General features: G+C 37.7%; 2 protein-coding genes across 7 annotated transcripts in view; both read right to left on the bottom strand.

Annotated features, from left to right (window-relative positions):
- Window positions 1-2,358: 2,358 nt before the first annotated feature.
- LOC128031154 (regulator of chromosome condensation) lies at window positions 2,359-8,629 on the bottom strand. Of its 2 annotated transcripts, none has more exons than XM_052619391.1 (10): window positions 8,464-8,629; window positions 7,755-7,860; window positions 6,932-7,119; window positions 6,631-6,810; window positions 6,455-6,551; window positions 6,249-6,371; window positions 5,497-5,643; window positions 5,287-5,406; window positions 5,025-5,177; window positions 2,359-3,098 (listed from the first exon to the last, which is right to left on the bottom strand). In XM_052619391.1, exons 2-10 carry the CDS (start codon window positions 7,828-7,830, stop codon window positions 2,923-2,925), a joined length of 1,260 nt encoding a protein of 419 aa, XP_052475351.1. In that variant the 5' UTR covers window positions 7,831-7,860; window positions 8,464-8,629; the 3' UTR covers window positions 2,359-2,922. The 2 variants fall into 2 exon arrangements, with proteins under 2 accessions (XP_052475351.1, XP_052475352.1); XM_052619392.1 differs by having other exon boundaries at window positions 7,755-7,854; window positions 8,464-8,622.
- Window positions 8,630-9,286: 657 nt separating this feature from the next.
- LOC128031005 (phosphatase and actin regulator 4B) overlaps window positions 9,287-18,633 on the bottom strand; it is a 37,947-nt gene continuing 28,600 nt past the window's right edge. For 3 of the 5 annotated variants that reach the window (XM_052619175.1, XM_052619173.1, XM_052619174.1), the window contains 9 exons: window positions 16,041-16,172; window positions 14,027-14,537; window positions 12,971-13,263; window positions 12,496-12,676; window positions 12,126-12,181; window positions 11,725-11,786; window positions 11,028-11,165; window positions 10,760-10,836; window positions 9,287-10,659 (listed from right to left, as the gene is read on the bottom strand). In XM_052619175.1, coding sequence (XP_052475135.1) covers window positions 10,644-10,659; window positions 10,760-10,836; window positions 11,028-11,165; window positions 11,725-11,786; window positions 12,126-12,181; window positions 12,496-12,676; window positions 12,971-13,263; window positions 14,027-14,537; window positions 16,041-16,172 — 1,466 coding nt within the window. In that variant the 3' untranslated portion in view covers window positions 9,287-10,643. The remainder of the gene's footprint in view (window positions 10,660-10,759; window positions 10,837-11,027; window positions 11,166-11,724; window positions 11,787-12,125; window positions 12,182-12,495; window positions 12,677-12,970; window positions 13,264-14,026; window positions 14,538-16,040; window positions 16,173-18,633) is intronic. The other 2 variants (XM_052619178.1, XM_052619176.1) reach the window with 1 other exon arrangement.

Here is an 18,633-nt window from a genome sequence, read left to right as displayed (position 1 = left end):
GATACAGTCTCAATCAGCCAGCAGAGACAAATACAGAATCTTATATAAGCAAATGGCATTAATAAAGAACATCATCATGTTCAGCAAATGTTGTTGATGTGCTTCTCTGGTTCCTTGTGATTTGCAGCGTCAGTTACATAATGGCATAAACAGTGGATCAGAGAGCCGCTCTGTTTATATCTGGTGGAGGGAAGCATCACGAGGCACAATAATGACAAGAGACACAGCATGTTGGCTGGATTGATCGGGAGCATTACACAAAATTACGCTCAACCCCATTCAGAGTCCTCATGAAACATGTAAACAAGCTCAGAGAGTCAGTGTGGATTTTACACTCAAATCAAATTCTTATTCACCAGGGTTCCTCAAATCTTGTCCTGGAGGTCCAATGCACTGCGGAGTTTAGCTCCAACCTTGATCAAACTCACCTTCCTGTGATTTTCTAATGATCCTGAAGACACTGATTAGCTCAGGTGTGTTTGATTAGGGTTAGAGCTAAACTCTAAACTCGAAAGTGGATCTCGTGGACCAAATTTGAGGATCCCTGTTGTACACAATACATTTGGCAAGTAATGTTAAACATGTCCACAGGGTAAAATGCTAAAATCAAAAACGGGAAAATGTTTAAGAGCCTCCAGTTTGAACATACTTTTTATTATATTCATTTTTATTTGTTAATGGTCGCACACAGGCCAAAACAAAAAACATGTGCATAATTATTAAACATTATATATTTGGTCAGTCATGCTCTAAGCTTAGCAGTTCCCATATAATTTATCTCAGGGGAATATGATGAAAATCATACCCATTTCCAGTAAGACCAGTCTAAGCAAACCTTGCATATCTAGTGTTTGCTCCGTTTAGTTCCATGGTGATGGGGTTGTTCACCCATCAAGATGAGATGCTTATTAATAACGACTGGTCTAACGGTTAAAGGCATGCTGATATTATAAACAATGCAAATTGCATGCCTAAAAGAACAGAAAACATATCTAACTCCAACAACTACAGACGTGCCAGTTTTCAGTAATGAAAACTGAGGTGCCTTCTCATCTCAACAGTTTTATCAGTTATGATGCAATCTGAATCTTTAAATAAAAAATATATATGATGATGAACCGTCATCTTGGTACCAACGTGACATTCAGTTACCCAGTGTTTCAAACAAAAAATAATTGGGCCACCAATTATGCAAATTTTACCAACACTAATGAAGCACCACACACACACCTAAAAATGTAGGGATAAGAAAAGGTCCATGTATTGTCAGTGTGGGACAGCTCTCAACCAGAAGGCAATTAAAGAGTTCTCCCACAAAAGATAATGTTGTCACTACTTTCCTTCAAGCTGTTCCATATCTGTAAGAGTTTCATTCTCCTGTTGAACACAAAAGCTATTATCAAGAAGGCTGTTAACCAAACAGTTGCTGGTGTTCAGCAGCAAGTCGATCAGTATGTCAAATCCAGGTGATCAACTTGAACCAGGTGCAAAATCTGAGGAAATGTTAAATTTCCAGTCTTATAGCTTTCTATTGAAATGACATTGCACCAGAGAAAATTAACTGATCATTTGATCAATTCATTTTGTGAATACAATATGCTCAAGCTGGTAATGTGGTGTCCATAATTGTAAACATGTTTTAAGTGTTTACATCACGTAAATCTTTGTAATGAGGAAAAGGAAATACAAAAATAAAATACTGAGTGCACCTTTAATAAGCTCTAGAAAATCCTTTAACAATTCATGAACTGTCTGGCATGAAACTTTTAATTTTCGTGATGTTTCGATGTGAAACGGAATGATGGAAACAATGAGACAATTATACTGAGAATAAGGACATCCCTCTCAAACAGATTTAATGTAGCTTGCTGCCATTAAAAACAATAACATTTAAAGCCAGTGCCCTGTCCACTTCTCAGTGCAGCTACCTCGCACCAGGCATGAAAAAAAAAATATGATGGCACTAAATGATGTTACATGTTAATGTCACAATTAAATGCTTGCAGGAGAGGCTGTTAGCATTTCAAAGATTTGGCTAGTCAGGCTAATGAAAATAAATAAATATATACCTCCATGCTCCTAAAGCCAAACATTTTGTAAGGTATATACTAAAATATTAGCAATTAAACTGAAGAACTTTACTTTAATCTTGGGAGCACATCGTCGCCATCTAGTGGACAAACTACACAAATACAAAGAAACATTCAGCACTTCTATAAATGAAATATGAAACATTAATTTTTACTTTAAAGTGCAACAACAAAATTCTTGCAGAAACACACACACACACAAAATTAAATGAAATAAGATCTTGCCTAAACTTTTTTTATTTTATTTAAATGAGTAACCATGCATCAGTTTCTGTAAAGACTCGCTTTTATTAATTGTCCACAAGGCCAGCAATGCATGGATACAGGTTTAAATTATGAAATTAGGAAAACAGTTTAACACTGCAACGTACAGCAATACCAAATCTGTTTTTTGAGAGTAATATAGACCTGCTATCGTAACCTTTTATTGCTCAGACCAAAATGTGGAATATAAAAAAATGCTTTCCGGGACTTTAAAAGACATTAAATCACTTTTCGGCTCATACATGCATACAATCACTCATGACAAGTGGTCTCCAGGAAGCATACTAAAGATATCCGTTAAAAAGAATTAAGAATTTAAAGCAAAGGAAACAGTCAATAAAAGAAAAAAGGTATCTTTGATCATCTTCCGGACCATATCCAGTGAATGTTTGGGCTCCCCATAAAGCAGGATAAAAGGTTTAATTAGATGGCACTCATCCTATGCTGACTTCTCAGCACAGGAAGCATTCCCAACCCCCAGACTCTCCCGATCATGATCAAGCTATGGGTTACAGATACCACTGATACAGTAGTTTGGCTCAGCTGTCTTTAGTCAAGGGGTTAAAGATCAGCTCTCCTGCTTTTCTTTGACCAGCAGGACAGTGTGCTGCCCTCCACTGGACACTGATAGCACTACACGGTTCTCCAGCTGCTTGCCTGCCATCTCCACTGGGCTCCATTCATCCTCCTCCTCTCCTGTACCCAGCTGCAGGTTTGTGCCCATGCCCCAGGAAAACACAGAGCCTGGCCAACAGACAGCAATGTTAGAAAACTGAAACGCAGCTTTGATGATCAAAACATGCCAACTGTAAATTCGGTTTTATTTGGTGGTGTCAAAATAAACTGCCCTGCTTTGTGCAATTAATGTAATTGATGGTTGAAGTTAAACCTGTGAACAATGCACATATTGTGTCTTTTGTAGCACTTGCCATTTAAAACTGGGCTATGAACCAGTTCAAGGAACGAAAACCACGAACGAAATTAGGACAGAAACAGAAACGAAATAAAATTTTATAGTTCTGAACAGAATCAAAAATTTGAAGTGGCCATTAACCGGTTAATAACATTATTTTATCGTTCCATCTAATATTTGAAATTTGCTGTCAACCAATCACAAATTCCAGCAGTACAGCATATGACGAAGCACCGCCCTTAGAGTTTCTGAGGACAGTGTGAGATTAATTCAACAGACCACACGCACCTGCAGCGCTTCTATGAATGGAGAAAACAGAAAAACTACAGTTGTACAACGTTGCGTTCAGCGCCTCACTGTGCTGATAAAGCCGATGTGATGGATGATGTTTTGTGTCAAAGTACAACACTACATAATAAATTATATTTTAACATTCTGATACATCGGTAACATGGAAACATTTGGATTTGTGCCGAATGAGAAGTAGGCATCAGCTTAATTTGTTTTTGGATTGACCTTTTTATTATAGCCTAAACTTTAGAGGATTTGTTTCGGAGAGAAACTAATAACTGTTTTTATAATGTTTGTAAACATTTTGCTTTCGACAACAGGCATTTTAGCCTTCATTATTCCCGAAAGTAATAGGGCTAATAAAATACGACTTGAGCCACGACTTTTTTTTTTTTTTTACACTGAAAACGCAATCTTATACAAGTGTTTTTTTTAACAATGCAGCTAATTTTTTTTTTAATATCTTTAAAAATACTTAAACTGTTGCGTGTTTTCAGTTTCAAAACAATGTCTGCATTAACGTTAACCAATAACAGCGGGTTATTGGTTAACGTTAGATCTCAATTTTTTCCTTTTCTTTTTGAGTAAAGAAAATGCTGTACTTTATATTATTATTAGGCAAATTATAGGGAAATAATATTGTTTTTTAAAAAAATAACGTTATTAACCGGTATTTCTTCCACCTGAACCGGTTTCGGAACGGTAATAATATCAGAGGAACGCAGAACAGAAACATAATTTCGATTCTGCTTGGAGTGAACGGATTTAATTTTTTTCGTTTTGAAGCCCTGGGGACAAGCAATGCTAGAACCCAAACCATGATATCAGAAACTTTAAATGCATTGATAAATTTTGCCAGGGCCAGTATAATCTAAATTAGAAAAAATAAAACACTAAAACCAAATAGTTTGCATTTAACTGAATTTCTAAATTTTGAAAAATGTAAAATAAATATTGTAAAAAATATATGTAAATTACCTTTAAGCAAAAAACCCCCCCCCCAAAAAAACAACTACCATTTAAAAGTTCAGGTAAGGTTAAAAAGATAAAACACTCATTTAGTAAGTATGCATTAAATTGATCAAATGACAGTAAAGATTTACAATGTTACAAAAGTCCTCTATATCAAATAAATGATTTTCTATTGCACTTTCTACTAATCAAAAAAATCCTTAAAAGCAAAATATTAACTAGCGCAACTCAATGTTTCTTATGCACCAAATAAATATTTTTAAAACTAACAAAATCTTTTAAAAGGTAGTGTTATTATGGGCACTTTCAGATACTGCTTGATGACTAGTTGCATTTCTACAGAATTTGTGTGCGGTCTGAATCGGCTTACATTTCAAGTTTTGCACAATAACTTGTAGTGGCTAAAACCTTGAGGATTAGACTTAATGAACCCAAAGCCAGAAATGTATTTTTGAGGTTAATTGAAAGTGGTCCGGGACAGGGTGCAGACTCACCTTGTTTGGTGACAGCGTAGCTCACAGAGGCACCACAGGCAACCATCTGAACGTCACTGATCCCAGAAACAAGTGTGGGCTCACTCTTCTCCCCTGGATCCTTCCCCAGGCCCAGACGACCATACTCTGCCCGACCAAGACTGCATACTTGTCCTGTGGATGAAGACATCAGTTGAACATCTTTTAATCCTTTGGTGAAACACATGATTAAAAACACTCATTTTAATGTATGAGTAACACTAATGTGTTGTGGATGAATTACCTTCTGAATTCAGGCACAGTGTGTGATGCTGCCCCCCAGAGAAACCCACCCAGGATGTGGTGGAGTTCTTGAAAGAACTGAGTTTCACAGGAGCAAAGCAGGTATTTGTGCTTTGGGTACCTGTAAAAAGGAGCAAGAAAAAAAATAATCTAAAGATTCTGCAACAGACATTCCCTCGAATCCTCAGGACTGAATGAGCTGGAATTGTACCAAGCTGGTGGTAATTAGAAAGGCCAAATCCATAGACGTGCCCCTCTTTAGACACAGCAAAGGTGAAGTACGCGCCACAGAAGACATCCGTGAAAACGACCTTCCCACGTGGTTTAATGATAACCATCTGCGGCTCCAGCAGCCTCACTGAAGAAAAAAATTATATTAAATTAAAAAAAAAAAGTTTGTGTTAAATTATAAACACTGCAAGATATATATATATATATATATATATATATATATATATACACACAAATTACTTTTCAAAAGTTTTGGGTCAGTGAGACTTTTTTCGTGGAAAGAAAATACTTCTATTCAGTAGATGTATTAAATGTTCAAAAGGTGAAATAACAGTCATTTTTGATGCTATAGAAGAATTCAAATTTAAACCAATTGTTCTATTGAACTTAATTCACAAAATTCTCATGAAAGTATTCGTTTCAACAAAAATATTAAGCAGCACAATGATGTTCAGCTTGATAAATGAATCATGTGACACTGAATAGTGTAGCAATGGCTGAAAATTCAGCTTTGTAAATCACAGGTATGATTTTATATTATGAAACATTAAAATAGAAAATAATTGTAATATTTCTAAATATTCCCGTTTTACTATAATTGATCAAATAAATGTGGTCTACATTAGCAACAGACTTACAGTATTGGAACAATATGATTTTTAGAGAACATTTTCTAACTAACCACCATTTAAATTCCAGTAGTGACAGTTCAATAAAAATGGAGATACATACTCAATCCCTTTCTGCCTCCGCGGTTTGCAAAGTGCTCAGCCACACGGCCCAGCTGTCCTTGTTCTCCACATCCTGAGGTGTACAGCTCACCATTTACCGTCAACATCACCAAGTGGTCGTTACCTTTATATTGAATTCAAAATATTACCATGCAGATCAATAACAAACAATGATGTAAAGCTACAGCTTGACTGACTATAACACACCTGAGACTATTTTAACCACAGGCTTATCTAAAGGAACTTTGACGGGAAATGTGCATTTTTTCATGGGCTCCAGGAGTCCAATGACACCGTTATTGTCCTGCAACAAAAAGGATAGGTCAATCAAAAGAGGTACAGTGCTTCCGCTCTGCTGCAGCATACAAAAAGGCTACACTCACTCTAAAAGAGCCCCAGACATAGACGACCCCCTCCTCTGTGAGGGCAGCTGTGTGACTGTCCCCAGCAGAAACCTGCACCACTTTTTCACCAAGGTCCACCTTAGCTGGCACCATCTCTGAGCCCTCCTCTGATGCGTCACGGCCCAGGGCTCCCTCATCATTACAGCCAAATGTATAAATCTACACATGGATGACAGAAAACAGGCAGGATGTCAGAAAGCCATGATAAAACAACATTGAACGATCTTGTTAGTGGGGTTTTGAGGTCAGCACAACACATACATTTAAATCTTAAACTTACGTTTCCGGTGTCGCTGAGGCAGACTGTGTGCATGCCTCCAGCCACGGCCTGCACAATCCCCTCAGGAAGTGTCACCAGAGCTGGTTTCTTCCTCTCCAGCACATCCTCTCCCAGGCCAAGCTGCCCAACATCACCCTGCCCCAGAACAAGCACTAGGCCCTTCTCCTGCCCATGACTACTGTGCGAGGCTACAAACCACCACAAAAACAGAATGCGCGTGTTTTCAGTTTCAAAACAATGTCTGCATTTTTGTTCTTTTAGGTCAATAAGACTGACTGTGAATTTTAGAACCACATTAAAGCATGGTTATACAACTCAATATTACAGTAACAACGTTCACAATATGTTCAGATGATGTGAAAATGCATTCAGTTAGAAGCAGGTTAACGAGTGATCCATGGAAAGAATTTTCTTTAAAACTATTAGTAAAAGACATGATGAGAAGTGACAGATCGCTTCCCTCGACAGATATTCCTCGGCTGGGATTGTGTAGAGACCTTTGAAGCTGCATTAAAACTGTAATTTGGACCTTTTAAGGTGCTGGTAAATATTTAAGTCCATTAAAGTTATATAGAGAAAAATCCTGGAATATTTTCCTCAAAAACCTTAATTTCTTAGCAACTGCACAAAGAAAGACAAGAACATCTTGGATGACATGGGAGTGAGTAAATAAGGTATTTTTTATTCTGGATGTTAACCAATCCTTAAAGAGAACCTCTCTCCTAAATGGCAAATAAAAAAAAAATCTTTTTGGACAAAAACAGCTACAGTATGGATCAGTTTAACCAAAAAGTATGGCTATATCAAAAAAAGAGAGACTTGCCTTTTGTTTTTTTCACAACCGTTGAGTCCTCAGGTGCTGCAATTGTATGTCTCTTCACAGCTTTTTTTGCAGGCATAGCGACTCCAAATTCGTGACAAATCTACAACTAGAAATAATGTTAACAATAGAGCAACTTCCTATATACATTAAAAAAAAAACAGACTAAACAGAATTTGAGGCTTACACATGAAACAGGCCTTGACTGCTGTCAAGTTAAAAAGTGAAAATGTACGTTTTGCTTTAAATTCCTCAAACTCCTATGAAGCAAAAATACTTCCCAGGATCTGCACTGATGTACAGGATTCATTAAATTGGCTATAAATTGTTTCTGCCTTGGCGTGTTCTTACATCAACAGCTAAAATGTTGTCAAGTTATGTAACGGACTAGGTTTTGAGACTTCACTCTATGATTGACTGCGTTAAATGCTTGATGGCGGTTTATGGGACAAAAATGACAGGGGAAAGAACAGGCTTTTTATGTTTCATACACAATTTAAATGCAGGTTGGTTTAAACATGGCGCAATAAGACATGAGCTCGAGTTCAAGTTCAGGGTCGTAAAGAACAACCCGCTAAAAGTTTAACCAGACCAAGTCTTATGCAGTGACCCTTTGGAGTCAAAGGTTACATGTTTCAGCTCAGTTGCAGTTCAAATCTCTGTTTTTATTACATTTCCTGTGCTTCTGAGAGACTTATATGTATTATCTTACCGTCGGTAGGAAGCGGAGATGAAAACCTACACCTATGAGTGAAAACTGTCCAGGTTCAAAGCTTCTGCTTCTTCGAGGAGGTTTGAGAACACGAGTAACTCCTCGAAAGAACAACGCACGCGTGTCTTACACCGGCACTACTTCATGTATTTCAACGGATTCGCGCTAATAAACAAATGCGAAGGCGCCACCTGTTGGAAAGGCGGGTCGGAACATGTAATGGATGAAGAATTTGTTTGATTTGTAAACGTCATTTAATTGAAACGTTATATACTGTTATGGTATTCATTACTATTTTGAAGTTAATATATTTTCAATAAATTTTATTTTAGGTTTTTGTGACAGTTTTGTGCTCTGCCATTTTTATTGTTAAAAATTGTCTATTTAGCTTTAATTGCATTTCAGTTTTAGTAATTCGCTACTTATAAAAATAAAATTACAATTTAGTACTTTTTAGCTGGAAAAAACAAATAAAAAACACTTACAAGAAAATACTACTTCAGTCTTTCTACTTCAAGGTGCCATTCATTTCTTGGTAATTATTTGTGATATTTCTAGCAATTTCTAAGTGAAAATTGAGAAGTAAACTTTTTTTTTTATATATGTATTTGCCATAGCAAAATTTCTCAATTTCACTTAAGTTTTTCATATAATATTTATTTTATAATAACATATTTTCCAGCTTTATTTCAATTACCCAAAGGCATCAAAGATTATTAAATTGTAAAATGTGAACCATTAATGTTTAAGTTCTGTGCACAAAATGATATAGTCAATATGTCATAAAACATTTGCAAAAAAAAAAAGAGAGCCTCAACAAACCTTACTGGTAAGCATTTTAATTTAGATTTAGAAGTGTTTACATCAAAACAGCAAATTTACTGTCAGTTTCTAAGTTCACATATAATTAAAAAGCAAGAATATACAACGCTACATTACATTGTAGTGTTGAATAATACACTAATAATTTTGTGCTTAAAAAAATAGTAACCTATATGAGTTTCAATATATTTAAAATATTCTCCAAAATAAAAGGAAGACAAGATATACAGAAACAGTCAGCTTCATCTACAGAATGGATCTGTACAGCAGAGCAATTCATATTATCCTACTGGCCAAAAAAAAAAAAAAAGACAAAATAATTTGAAAAAATGAAGAATTCCTGCCGCAATAACCTCAGTGTCAACAACACTTATCAAAAACTTCATTTTTAAACCTGTATCAGTGCGTGTCTGGACTAAATTCATTCTTTTAAATGGGCAATAAATAATCAGGAAATCCTTTTTATTAAGAAATAAAAGATTTTGTAAACATGATTTGGACACTTCTTAAAACTGAAATAGCTGGACCTCATTTTTACGGACGGCGACATGATTAAAAACAAGATAGTAAAAGATAATAGATCACAGTTTTTTTCTGCAAACCAATAGTGAAACATGAAACGCTTACATTCTATCTAAAAAACGGATCCTATCTTCTATTCTTCTCTATGACCTCTCAAACAGTGAGGATCACAAAGTAAGGTGGAATCAGTAACCCTGTCTTGAATAAAGAGGGTCAAAGCCAAAGTTTTGAATAATAGAAAAAAAAAAAAAACTTGTGCCTTAAAGTTTCTAATATTTAGAATGTTCCAAAGAGTCAAACTAAGAGAAAAATTACAGCAGCCTATACAAACATACACAAATACACAATAACATTCAGGCTCAGGCCTTCTCGCAGTACTTCTGTCTGCCCCGCTACGCGCAGTAACTAACACTTACTGTAGTATTACTATATTTATTAGTCACATCATTATTATTACTATTATTTGTAACTTTCAGAGAGTAGAGAGAGGAATATCTGCCATTGGCACAAGTGACATCCTCTAATAAGTCCTTCATCGCCTCTCTGTCTTGGCACATGGGTCCCCTAAAGTCCAGGAGAAATACTGCATCTGTCCCCCAGAGGTCACCCGTCCCACATGATAGTGGATGGACAACTGAGAAACGGTCTGTTTTGTTTATTCTGATTTGTTTCTGAATGCTCCAGGCGTCCCTGTGCATCTGAAGAAGTACATTCAGAGTAAAAGCAGTCTGAAGGGAGCTCTGACACTCTGAGGCTCCCTCCCCCGAAAAAAACAGCCATTTCTTCCCAGTATCCACCAGCCTTCAAGTGCTTCATTTTCCAGTTAAAAGATGCAATTAAGGACGATGGAATCTAGAAATAACATAAAACCACATAAAAATGTAAATATGTAGTTAGATGGTTTGCACAAGAAGTATTTTGTAGTTCTGTGTTTAACAAATGATACACTTACCTCGTGTAAATTCTGCTTTCCTCATGCACTTCCATTTCGGAGCTTTTAAACTCGTTGAGCTCTTTCCGAATAGCAGCCTAAACAAACCGGTTAGAGATGGTTGATTATGTGTAGAGTAGATATAGATCAATCAGAAAGACATTTAAAAAAAATCTGTGTCTTTTGACATTATAATTTCAAGTAATTAAGTCAAATTTTATATAAAGATCTCTAAATATAGACACAAATGTGTGTGTGGCTGTGATTTTTTTTTTTTTTGGAGATGAACCTTGTCTGCGGGAGTGAGTTTGGTCCATGGCTTGTCAGCACGGCGGTCATAGTCCTGAGCGCATGTGACCTCCACGTACTCGTGGAAACGTAATATTTTTCGAGCCTGTAGTTCGGCAACAGTCGGTCGTTCACTCAACTAAAAAAAAGAAAATGGAAAAAAATGTACGTCACAAATACTGACAGACGATTGTTTGCTTGAAATTCCTTGAAGCAATATTAGATTAATTCTCTCTTCTTGCTAAAATCAACACTAAAGTATTAGTTCACTTCCAGCATAAAAGTTTCCTGACAATTTATTCCAAGATGTTCATGTCTTTATTTCTTCAGTCGAAAAGAAATTAAAGTTTTTGAGGAAAACATTCCAGGATTTTTCTCCATATAATGAACTTCAATGGGAAGTCAAAATGACTGATTTCTTCTGTAGATAAAACCCCTATTCCTCGGCTGGGATCATGTAGAGCCGTTTGAAGCTGCATTGAAACTGCAATTTGGATCTTCAACCCGTCAATTGAACCCACCATTGAAGTCCATTATATAGATTAAAATCCTGGACTGTTTTCTTCAAAGACCTTCATTTCTTTTCGACTGAAGAATGAACAACTTGGATGACATGGAGGTGAGTGAATTCTGGAAGTGAACTAATCCTTTCATATTGTATTCCAGGTGAAATGTAATGCAGGCAAACCAAACCGCACCTTTCTGGTGAGTCTGCGCTTGATCTCCCGGACCTCCGCTTGTCTGTCTGCTTCATTTTTGGCTGGAGAGAAATGAGAGATACCATCAACACCAATCAGGCTGATTCAAATCCAATTTTATAGGACAATTATGTGGAGTATAATAAACTATAAGCGCACTGAAGGAGAAAAATAAATGAGAACAGCAAAGTATTTTGGATCTAATTTCACTTCCTATAGACAAAAATATCACAAAATATAACCCATAGTGTGTCAGTGTCAATCCTTCAGTGAATACTAAGGGAATAAATGAACAGGAATAAATAAGTAACTAATGATACGAGGAAAAAGGGACAGAAGATAACGGAAGCACAAAGATAAATCACAATACAATAACTGGAGTCAGTATAGAGGCAATTTACGCTGGAGAATGTTTCTCTGTTTCAACTCCTCAGCAGAAGGTCTCTGGCTCAATCGCCTACAGACAAAAAACAAACCAAAAACACCCCTATTATTCATATATTCTTTAATTACATTTAAATAAATAATACTTAAATATATACATTTAAATAAAAAAATATGTAACTAATTATTTATATACAGCCAGAAAATATATGTACACACACAGCATACATACATATATATACATGTATAAAAAAATATGTATGTATCCAGATGTCTTGTTTCTAGTTGGTTCTTCTTGCACTGACTATAAACCGATGGCTGATTCATAGCGGTGTTCTTATTCAGTAAATCAGTTATGGGGGTGTGTGTAGCTGAGAGGGCTATTACCGTGTGAGTGCGGTACCAATCTGTGTGCGGATGGCCTCCCACTGCTCCTTGCTCTGCCACGACAGACCCATGTGCTCTACTTTGGCCTGCCTCTCAGGAGCCTGCCTGTCTGGGGCAGAGGGCCGACTGCTCAACTTCAACGCCAATGTGTCCTTCCTCTTCACCCTGCTGGCCAGAGCACCTGCAGCGAGCAAACACACATGCGCACATGCAGTCAGTCAGAAGTTTTGGCTCTCTTTTATATAGACAGATGTCTGAGTATACGATCTTGCTAAAAAATGAACTGTAAAAAATTAACAGACAGCAGAAGGCGCTTTCAGTTTGCCAACACTGGAATAAATGTAACAAATATATTCAAATACAACTTTTCACAGTATTAATGTTGCTACTGTTTTTCTGATCAAATAAATGCAGCCTTTGTGAACAAAAGAGACTTATATGCAATATAAAGTAAAAAAAAAAGCTGTTAACATACTTGGTGGGCTGTCGTCGTCATCATCCTCATCTGATTCGTCATCTTTGTATAGCACAGGCCCATCCGAGTCGCTCTCCTCCGGCCGTAGATCTTCCTCGTCTTCCTCCTCCTCGCTGCTGTTGTTTCCTTCAGGGATGACGCTGACGCTCAGATCCCCCACCAGGCATCTGCGGCTTCGAGGCTCGAGATCTGGCTGGGACTGAGGGGATGGGAGGTGAACAGGTAGAGGTTCTTCGTCATCGTCTTCGTCGTCCTCTTCCTCCTCATCGTCATCAGAATAGTCATCTTCATCCCTGCACAAATAAAAATCTATTTCACACAGGATATATATACATTTAAATGTACTGTTTTTAATGGAGGGTTCAAGCAGCAGTAAGATTATAAAAAGGAAGCGCAGAAAATTTAAGACAATATTTATAGAAGTTAATAAAAAATAAATAAAAGTTAATAAAACGGTTGTTATAAAACTGATGTGATGTGATGTTTTGTCAGAAAAATTTCTGGGGACCATATGGAAAAATATATATGTAGTATATTATTTTCTTTGAGAGGTTTCAAATAATGGAAAGTGTGTCCCAACATAGGTTTAGTAATATAAGCTGGCTTTGTAATTTTTAATTTTAATTTTTTATAAATAATTGTAACTGTTGCTTAGTAAAGATATTGTTCACATTTAATGTACAGGCTCAATTTATTTTGTCATATTTATATGTATATTCTGCTCCTTACACACACACACACACACACACACACACACAATAAAACTACACCTAACAGAGAATTTGGCTTCAGCAGTAAAGTTTGTTGGAATGTAACGTATATAAATTATATTTAATATACATAGATGATCCGTTCACAATAAGAACTATAATATGTATCAACAAACTACAGTGAATTTTCATCTCATACAAACTTTAACACCATTACTAAGTTTTTAAGTGTTTCTTTATTTTCTAAAAGAATGCTCAGCATCAAAACAATATTTGAAATCATTTATTTTAACTTTTGATTGGCAGCTCTATTAATAAGTATAGAAAGTGCCCAGATTTCACTCACAGTTTGAGAGGCTGGATGGTGACTGGCAGTGGGCGGCTGCCCTGGTACTCCGGTGGTGTCTCAAACAGCAGTGAGTGGGCACGCTGGGAGCCATCTGGGTGTGGGAGAGTGGGTCCCGGGCTACTGAGCGCCCTCTGGATCATAATGTGTAAGGGAATGGGGGCTTGACGGGCTGGCGGTTCCTCCGGCGGGCTGGGGGGGTCAAAGTGGACAGGGAGTGGCTGGGGCAGGGGGTAGGGGTAGGAGTGTTGGTGGAGGAGATGATGGGTGTGGGCCCGTGGAGGGGAAGGGGGAGTGTGTGTGGGGAGAGGTGGGGATGGTGGAAGAGAGGGCAACTGATAGCCCCCGGGGATGTTGGCCCTCATGTCCTCGGACAGAATGGAGGGAAGGGAGGAAATGGTCAGAGGGGAGTCCTCTGCATTGCGTTTGGTGACAGGCGTGGTTCTTTTTGGGGGCATGGGGGGCGAGGGCTTGGCCGGTACTAGGTTGGTGCCTCCTTGTGCGAGTTCAGCTGTGGTATATAAAAAAAAAACAATTAAAAAAATTGTAAATGTAAGGAACAGTTTCAAACACACTGCGTTGAAAATTTACTGTAAAATTACTCAACAGAATTAGAGGAACAGTTCACCTAAAAACTATAATTCTGCCATCATTTACTCATCCTCATTCCATTCCAAAACTGTATGCCTTTCTTCCATGAAAGTCGAAAGGAGGACAAATGAATCCAGTCAAACCAGTCAAAATAATTTGTTCTCAAGTTCAACTCCCTGACTCATTAATTCAGCTCCCTGGAGCAGTATTGTTATTTTTAGGTGAAACTAAACTATTAAAAATCATTTTCCTTACAAAGCTGAAATAAAACAAATATAAATATTAAATGAAAAGTTTAAACTTAAATGCAATTTTAAAATGTTGCCTTGGGAACTAACAGTATCAGTTATAAATTAAAGCTAAAAAATATAAAAAAATGACGACAAGCACATCATTACTATAGAATTTTAACTTAAATATAAAAATAAATGATCATTCAAAATAATAATAAACATTATAATATAAAATCATACTGAAAAAATACTGCACAAAAGAACATCAGTCAAAATGGCTTTCCATCTGTTCCATCTTAAAGTTAATGTTTGCTTTTAAAATTAAATTGGACTACATTTATTAAGTGTTCTTGTATCCTTTTTGAAGTCTGAAAACTCAACGTAACTGTATGGTTAAAATCATTCAGCACAGGTTTGGAATGAGACGAAGGAGTGAGTAAATGTCAGAAATTTCATTTTTGAGGAACACTGCGTTTAAAAGTTTTCATATTTCAGATAAGTGATATATTAGTCGAATCAAATGGCTCCCATCCGGACTTTCCAACAACGTCACCAAAGACCAACTTATTCTTATAGAACAATCTAAGCAAGCAAGTTCACTGACAAAAAGCCATGTGTCTGTTAAATCAATGCATTCAGAAGCCCATGTCTCATGACAAAAGACATGGTGCAAGTAATAATGAAGCACAGCAGCCAAACATTCTTTTTGTGAGAAAGCATAAACTAAACATGCTAACTGCACGTTTAAGCATGTTAGGGTTAGCCTAGATTCCTCTCTACAAATCAAATGCATGAATTTCAGCTCTAAATCGAAGCAACCCACAGGCTTTCAGCATGTGATGAGGTGGATGGATTCAGTCCTTGTTCTCGAATCTCACAGCTGCTTGTGGAGCAACTGTCGCCTGGAGTATCTTACATGAACAACATATGCTAGCATCTGCTCCAGCAGTGATGGCTAAGATCGCCGCAATTCCACAGGGGGCCTTCTAGCCATTTAAACACCTGTTAATAATGTGCCCACGTGCTTCTTGAAACTCTAATGCCCAAAACATGCAGTTTTGCAATTGAGAATGTGAGTGAGAGTGAAGGAGAAGAGAAGCAGCAGCAAAGGGGGCATGTTAGAGGCTATAGCACACACAGCAGCAGATGAAGGACGCAGCTTTGCCGACAGCCCCGGCATCGACGTTTACCTGTGTGCATGCCTCCTGCCCGCCGGCAGAGGTAGACAGGCAGGGACAGGTAGACGTCACGGTCACCCTCACGCTTCCAACAGGACCAGTAGAGAGGGAAATCACTGCCGTCACCTCCATGCAAGGTGGAGGCTGGCGGGGGACAAAAACACACAGTCCCCGGGTCTCAGACAACACATATCTTTACAAAGCAGGGACGACTTATTCCTCTAAATGACTGTAAACATCACACCAGTGTGCATGACGTTGACACTATACACACAAGGTTTTTAAGGTCAACGTGAAGTCAAAATTGACCCCATTTGTTTTCCTAATGACATTCCTGGTATTACTGTGAATCATTCATCAGTGCTGGTTACTTTACAGAAAAAATTGTTCCTAATATCTAATCAAAATATTAAATGGAACAACTTTCCTTTTCTGGTGATGTCACTTCGGCCACGTGTGTATCCACTTGTTAAGTCTTACTTCACGCTTCTCATAAAAGGCTGTTGAGATCATACTCTAGTAGAAAAAGAGGTTTGGACCCGGAAGCAGTATTCGTCATCATTACTTTAAAAGTGGATTGGATAACATTAACCAACAGCCAAACAGATAACTACTGGTTTTAGGTATTCACCAACCTTTTAGGCATTTCACACAATTTGTCAAGTTTTAAAATCGATTGTGTTATTTATAAATTTTTTCCTCATTTTAATTTTTAATTGGATATTTTAATTTTACTTGGAAATGTCTCACATTATGAAAGTTAAATAGGTGGCAAATGGAAATTCACGTTGACTTTAAATGCATATGTGAGATAAACAACCAGCTAAAGCGATAGATATGAATACCTAGATTATCCTAAAACCTCAACAGCATCTTTAACACGTTATGTTGAACTAGCTACCAACTCTCATTAAAGCAACAAAAATGCCACAGCACTATGCAACCAACCATGTTATACACTCACCTAAAGGATTATTAACACCTGTTCAATTCCTCATTAATGCAATTATCAAATCAACCAATCACATGGCAGTTGCTTCAATGCATTTAGGGGTGTGGTCCTGGTCAAGACAATCTCCTGAACTCCAAACTGAACGTCAGCATGGGAAAGAAAAGTGATTTAAGCAATTTTGAGCGTGGCATGGTTGTTGGTGCCAGACGGGCCAGTCCGAGTATTTCACAATCTGCTCAGTTACTGGGATTTTCACACACAACCATTTCTAGGGTTTTCTAGGTACAAGGAATGGCGTGAAAAGGAAAAAACATCCAGTTTGCGGCAGTCTTGTGGGTGAAAATGCCTTGTTGATGCTAGAGGTCAGAGGAGAATGGGCCGACTGATTCAAGCTGATAGAAGAGCAACTTTGACTGAATTAACCACTCGTTACAACCGAGGTATGCAGCAGAGCATTTGTGAAGCAACAACACGCACGACCTTGAGGCGGATGGGCTACAACAGCAGAAGACCCCACCAGGTACCACTCATCTCCACTGCAAATACGAAAAAGAGGCTACAATTTGCACAAGCTCACAAAAATTGGACAGTTGAAGACTGGAAAAATGTTGCCTGGTCTGATGAGTCTCGATTTCTGTTGAGACATTCTGATGGTAGAGTCAGAATTTGGGGTAAACAGAATGAGAACATGAATCCATCATGCCTTGTTACCACTGTGCAGGCTGCTGGTGGTGGTGTAATGGTGTGGGGGATGTTTTCTTGGCACACTTTAGGCCCATTAGTGCCAATTGGGCATCGTTTAAATGCCACGGCCTACCTGAGTATTGTTTCTGACCATGTCCATCTCTTTATGACCACCATGTACCCATCCTCTGATGGCTACTTCCAGCAGGGTAATGCACCATGTCACAAAGCTCGAATCATTTCAAATTGGTTTCTTGAACATGACAATGAGTACTGTACTAAAGAAACGGTACTAAAATGGCCTCCACAGTCACCAGATCTCAACCCAATAGAACATCTTTGGGATGTGGTGGAACGGGAGCTTCGTGCCCTGGATGTGCATCCCACAAATCTCCATCAACTGCAAGATGCTATCCTATCAATATGGGCCAACATTTCTAAAAGAATTCTTTCAGCACCTTGTTGAATCAATGCCATGTAGAATTAAGGAAGTTCTGAAGGCGAAAGGGGGTCAAACACAGTATTAGTATGGTGCTCATAATAATCCTTTAGGTGAGTGTATATACTAACACAAATGGTGTCAAGCAAGACCTATGTACAATATCTGCTCTTATAATGCAGCAGAGCTACAGTCTGGTGGCTGCATTTTAACATAAAGATCTGGATCGTTCCAGTGTACCGAGACTCAGCACATGGTTTCTAAGCAGTAAAACAACACACAAATGAGATGTACGGTTGTGAAGTGAACTTCTCATATGACTTAAACACGTTTAATGGACAAATTCTCCCAAATGAGAAAGAGTTCCCATGAAATTGGAACAAGCATGCCTTTTGTTTTTCCGCAATACCTTGGGACAAACGACAAATCCAAGATAATCCAAGCATAAAAGAAAACATTGTTTTTAGTAATAACTCAGTTTCTCGCAATCAAAGACTATTATCAAGTTGATCAGCTTAATGGTCAGGGCC

The sequence above is a fragment of the Carassius gibelio genome, chromosome A16 (assembly GCF_023724105.1).
Source record: "Carassius gibelio isolate Cgi1373 ecotype wild population from Czech Republic chromosome A16, carGib1.2-hapl.c, whole genome shotgun sequence".
In the NCBI taxonomy this organism is placed as follows: domain Eukaryota; kingdom Metazoa; phylum Chordata; class Actinopteri; order Cypriniformes; family Cyprinidae; genus Carassius; species Carassius gibelio.
Note: the sequence above shows the minus strand (reverse complement) of the source record. Positions and strands in the feature narration are given on the sequence as shown.

Coding starts and splice junctions, on each gene's coding strand:
- LOC128031154 (XM_052619391.1), bottom strand. CDS start 7,830: ATGCCTGCAAAAAAAGCTGTGAAGAGACATACAATTGCAGCACCTGAG. Junction 6,552..6,630: donor ATGTCTGGGGCTCTTTTAGA/GTGAGTGTAGCC, acceptor TTTTTGTTGCAG/GACAATAACGGTGTCATTGG. Junction 5,178..5,286: donor ACTGTGCCTGAATTCAGAAG/GTAATTCATCCA, acceptor CTTCATCCACAG/GACAAGTATGCAGTCTTGGT.